The sequence below is a fragment of the Priapulus caudatus genome, unplaced genomic scaffold, assembly GCF_000485595.1.
Source record: "Priapulus caudatus unplaced genomic scaffold, Priapulus_caudatus-5.0.1 Scaffold691, whole genome shotgun sequence".
NCBI lineage: Eukaryota > Metazoa > Priapulida > Priapulimorpha > Priapulimorphida > Priapulidae > Priapulus > Priapulus caudatus.
This window is the reverse complement of record NW_014577752.1, coordinates 111,754-116,941: the sequence shown is the minus strand read 5'-3', so window position 1 is coordinate 116,941 and position 5,188 is coordinate 111,754. Positions and strand designations below refer to the sequence as shown.

The 5,188-nt window shown below is 42.8% G+C and overlaps 1 protein-coding gene across 2 annotated transcripts in view; it reads left to right on the top strand.

The window, feature by feature from the left end:
- The window catches only part of LOC106812833 (U8 snoRNA-decapping enzyme-like), a 20,968-nt gene that overhangs the window by 14,209 nt on the left and 1,571 nt on the right, over nt 1-5,188 (top strand). For both annotated transcript variants that reach the window (XM_014816815.1, XM_014816814.1), the window contains exons 3-5: nt 1,229-1,388; nt 3,796-3,914; nt 4,769-4,919. In XM_014816815.1, coding sequence (XP_014672301.1) covers nt 1,245-1,388; nt 3,796-3,914; nt 4,769-4,919 — 414 coding nt within the window. In that variant the 5' untranslated portion in view covers nt 1,229-1,244. The remainder of the gene's footprint in view (nt 1-1,228; nt 1,389-3,795; nt 3,915-4,768; nt 4,920-5,188) is intronic.

Genomic DNA, 5,188 nt, shown 5'->3' with positions numbered 1-5,188 from the left:
CGGAGAGTACATACCTCCTACATACTTGCAGTTTCTAGTAGTTCTAGCTTGTAGTAGTAGAATCGCTGAAATATTGATTGTTGCGCGCAAGCGAGCGAGCTGCTGCTGACTCGACGCCCTAAGGCGAGCTGGTGCTGAATCGATCGCTGCTGGCTCGCTGCTGGCTACACACACAACGAACACACACACGAACACATCACACGAGAGGCATCACATTACCTCCCTGCAACTCTGTTGCGCGGAGGTAATAACTGGTAGCTTCTCTGCGTTGCTAAAGTACTTACTCATAGCTGGCAATCTCTCTCGACCATATCAATAGATGACTGACGCTCATAGGGTCTATGTCCCCCAGGGTACTATCGGAGGGTACCCTGGGTACGGTTCGATATATCGGAACGTACCCTGGTATAACTATCTGTTAGGGTTAGGGTGAGGGTGAAGGTTAGGGTTAGGGAGTAGGCGTAGGCGACTTCCTAGACTCGTTAGTGGAGTAGGCGAGGTACGGTCCGGCATATTAAATAGTATCAGGGTACGTTCCGATATATCGAACCGTACCCAGGGTACCATCCGATAGTACCCTGGGGGACATAGACCCTGGGGGACTCCCTAACCCACACCAAATCCACCAAAATCGTTGGTGTGGGCATTGGTCAGAGGAATCTTGGACTAGGTTAGGGAGTAGGCGTAGGCGACTCCCTAGACTCGTTAGTGGAGTAGGCGAGGTACGGGCTGGCATATTAGATAGTACCAAGAGTAGATAATATAACATTGATTATTATTATCTACTCTTGATAGTACCAGCAGAGCATATAAATCAGTTGATTTATATGCTCTGGTACCAGGGTACGTTCCGGTATACCGGACGGTACCGTACCCAGGGTACGTTCCGGCAGTACCCCGGGGGACATAGACCCTCTCAGTCTCATTTATGTACGCCGATGATTCTCTAACGTAAGGTTTCACCCTAGCTCCAAGAAACGGTCTTGCTAGGGTTAGAAGACCGTAGAAGACTCTATAGACAGTCAGTCAAGCACAGCCTCGTCGGGCTATAAGGATTCGGCGCACGGATCCATAGCTGCCAGCGCTGCATACTGTCGTAGGACGTTGCCGCGGTCGCGTGCGCCTTGCCGCGGAACTGCGCACAAGATCTGCGCTCAGCGGTAATAGGATCAACACCTCCTTTTGGCAACACTTCTCTGGTATCCCGTCTCATCTGGTTCTCCCGCAGGAGTTGTTGTCTGGTCATGGATCATGCTGGGTATGAGAAGCTGTCGGCTCAGCAGTGCAGGGATCTGCCCGAGGAGTGCACTCACGCCGCACACTGTATCATCTACGCTCACAACGACGACAAACTCTGGGGAAAGTTTCCACTCAGAGCAGCAGTCATGGTAACTAGTCTTCCCCTTTATATCTCAACAGTCCTATGTAAAGGAGACGTATTCTATCAGGGTTGCAGCTATTCTCTCCAGTCTTATATATATATATATATATATCAAGAGCTAATAAATACCGTTGTACACTAGGTATTTATTAGCTCTTGATATATATATATAAATTATATCAGGAGTTAATAAAGATAAATTTGTCTTGTTGATATATATATGAGGTATATCCTGTTAGTGTTACAGCTTTTCCCTGTGCATGCAGTCCTATATAAATAAAGTATATATCCTATAGCTGTCGGCGTTATAATAGCGATGGTAGCTGTTCTCTCCCATTCCTCCAGTCCTACATAAAGGAGGTTACTGCCCTATCAGAGTACAGCTATTCCCTCTGATCCCCACAGCTGCATATAAACAAGAGTACATAATATCAAGAGCATATCTAGAAACCTTCTTTATATGCTCTTGATAATATCAAGGGCTAATAATACCTTTATTATAACTTGGTATTAATAACACATCAATGTGTTATTATCTACTCTTGATAATATCGATATATCAATATTGATAGACTCCTGATAATATATATATCTCTATGAGTACCGTTCTTTAGTCCAACTGGTCGTTGATCCTACGGGTCGTTGGTCCTACGGGTCGTTTGTCCTACAGTGCACGCAGGCACACGTAATTTGTTTATTTAATTGTTTGTTAATTTAATTTTTAATAAAATTGTTTATAAATTAAATTTTTAAACTGTGTAGTGTCCCACAGTACTTCTTAAACTGGTGTATGGTTCACATGACATTATTTTGAGGTGAATGAAACTAGACCAAAAACATAAGGAAATTTTGTCGTAGGTGAATGAAATGAAGGGTGAATGACACTGAAATAGTTTAAGAATTATTTTCTTCCTCCTTCTCCACTCCTGTCTGGTGCATAATTCAATCATAGTGACAAGCCACGTATACTGCGCATACTCAACTTTACTGCCCATCAGAGTCAAATACAATTAAAAATTTAAATTTAAAAAAATGTAAATTTAAAAAAATGTACATTTAAAAATAAAAAATGTTATTTAAATTTTTTTTTGGCATTCACTCTACCCCTCTTAATAACCGTAGGACCAACGACCCGTAGGACCAACGACCTGTAGGACCAACGACCTGTAGGACCAACGACCCGTAGGATTATAGATCGGTTCCCATCTCTATTATGTACTCTTGATGTAAAGGTTAAGGAGATAAAGGAGTTTATTTAAACTCGTTACTGGTTCGATCCTTACTCAATACTGATTCGCTGACTTTCACAGTTCTATTTCGTCCTTGAGTGATCTAGGGCACAAGGGTCGTTGTCGTATCAGGTACTACATATATGTACCCGAGGTAGTTTTAGGTTGTTTAGTATTATCAGGAGTTTACGTCACGAATTTCTAGCACCATCAATTAGTATATTTGTGTGTTATTTGTACAAAATTAAATGTATGAAAATACAATTAGTGTTTCTGTTTACTTTTCATGCTTATATACCTTCAGGAGCGTATAATGACCTTTGTCATTATATGCTCCTGATACCTTCTTTATATGCCCTAATTTGCCGGTGAAAAACAGAGAGACGTCAGTATCTGAACAGTACTGGGGGAATAGTGTTAGACAACAGAAATTACAAAATCGTCTAGATTTTTGCAAATTTAACCAACGCAAAAACATTTTTATCAGGTGAGAATTTGAGGATATATTTAGTAACGTTAGATCTTACTTTTAATGTAAAAAAATGTCCTTTTTTTTTTACAAATTTTACCATGGAAAATTCGTGACGTAGTCAATTTAATAAAGACAAGGGTCGTTGTCGTATCAATATATATATATATGTACCCGAGGTAGTTTTAGGTTGTTTAGTATTATCAGGAGTTAATAAAGACAAACTTTTTCTTTATTAACTCCTGGTATTATATATGTTTATATTTTTATATGAGGTATGTTTAGGGTTAGGGTTAGGGTACACTTCTGTAGTACAAGTCTAGCTACAACGACCCCTTCAGCTGACCTAGCTAGGGAACAACCGAGTTCTATTTAGAGAAGGTTTACCTTGAATCATTGCCAATTGGAAAAACCCTCCTATGATATGATTAACTATATATACGGTGACCTATATCTATCATGTGGTTCTGTTTACGCGAGAAACTCAGTCATCGCATTTCACAACTGTAAAGAATTTAAAAAACAAAACAAATTATTTGCCATTCGACGAGCAATGCGATCCGGTTTTTGCGTGCGCACGCGCGTGTTACGCATATTTTATCTTTAGTAACGCACGCGTGCTTGTGTTATGCATATTTTAACTTTATAACGCACGCGTGCTTTTGTTATGCATATTTTAACTTTATAACGCCCGCGGACGTGTGTTGCACACACAGATGCAGGTCAGGTTTGACGGACTGCTTGGGTTTCCCGGAGGCTTGGTGGACAAGGGAGAGAGCTGGGAGCAGGGGCTCAATAGGGAGCTGCAGGAAGAGATCGCACTCGACCTGGAAAGGTACGTACGTGTCTGAGACAAAGCAGGTATGCGTGCGTGCGTGCGTGCGTGCGCGTGCGCGTGCGTATATATATATAAACGCATAAATAAATAAATATATATATATATATATATACATATATGTATATAGCCCCATCCATCCATCCATCCACCCATCCATCCATCCATCCACCCATGCATGCATACACGCATCCATCCATCCATCCATCCATCCAGCCATCCAGCCATCCAGCCAGCCATCCATCCATTCATCCCTCCCTCCCTCCCTCCCTCCCCCTACCCCCTATCTCTCTATATATATAGCAAACAGAACAGCCTGCCTTGATGACTCCGTATGATAAGCTTGTGATGAAAATATTTCAACAGCTGGCTTATACTTATAGTCTAATATCTGGCCGGTGGAGGGAGTTGTAACAGATACGAAAGTGACTCAGGGAATGAAGCAGATAGCAGATGGCTTCATAAGTTGTTGTGGTCTTCTCTTTTTACTCCTGACGATGATGACTAACATATGCACTATTAACATGAAGCCATATGGCATGATCGGGAGAACATGATTCACACATGTTTACAAGTGTGTGCGTGTGATGTACTTTACGTACTATATATATCGGGTTATGGTTAATGATATGGTTAGCTAGAGATACGGTTACTGTTGTTACGATTAGAGTTAGTGTTAATGGTAGGGATAGGGTTATAGTTAGGATTAAGGCGAGGGTTACAGTTAGGTTAGGGTTAGGAATAGGGTTCTGGTTAGCGGTAGGGTCAGGATTAGGAGTAGGGTTAGGGGGGTTGAGGGGACCCTAGTACACTCATCTTACCCTGGTTTGCTAATCTGACCCTGGTTCGCGCAGGTTCCGTGTGGAGGAGGCGGACCATGTGGGTGGGTATCTGCGGAGGAAGCCGCGGCTGCGGTGCTACCACTGCTACGTCAAGCAGGTCAGCCTGCAGGAGTTTCTCTCTATAGAGACTGCAGCGTACGGCGCCCCTGACTACGGATCGGAGGTGAGAATAGTCTGGAGGGGGGAGGCAATCACGATGAATACATCGCGCTAGTTCACGTACGGTTCCTCCTTAAGGTAGGGGCACACGAGCGTATTTTATCGCCCGATCGCGGCAAATTTTAAAATCGCTCGAAAAATTCGCCCGTGTGCCCGTTCACATCGGCGCCGATTTCGTACGCCCGTACGAATCGCCCGTATAAAAAATGTTAGATATTTTCGGCCGATTATTTACGCCGGCGATTATTTACTTGCAAATTCGCTCGTGTGCCC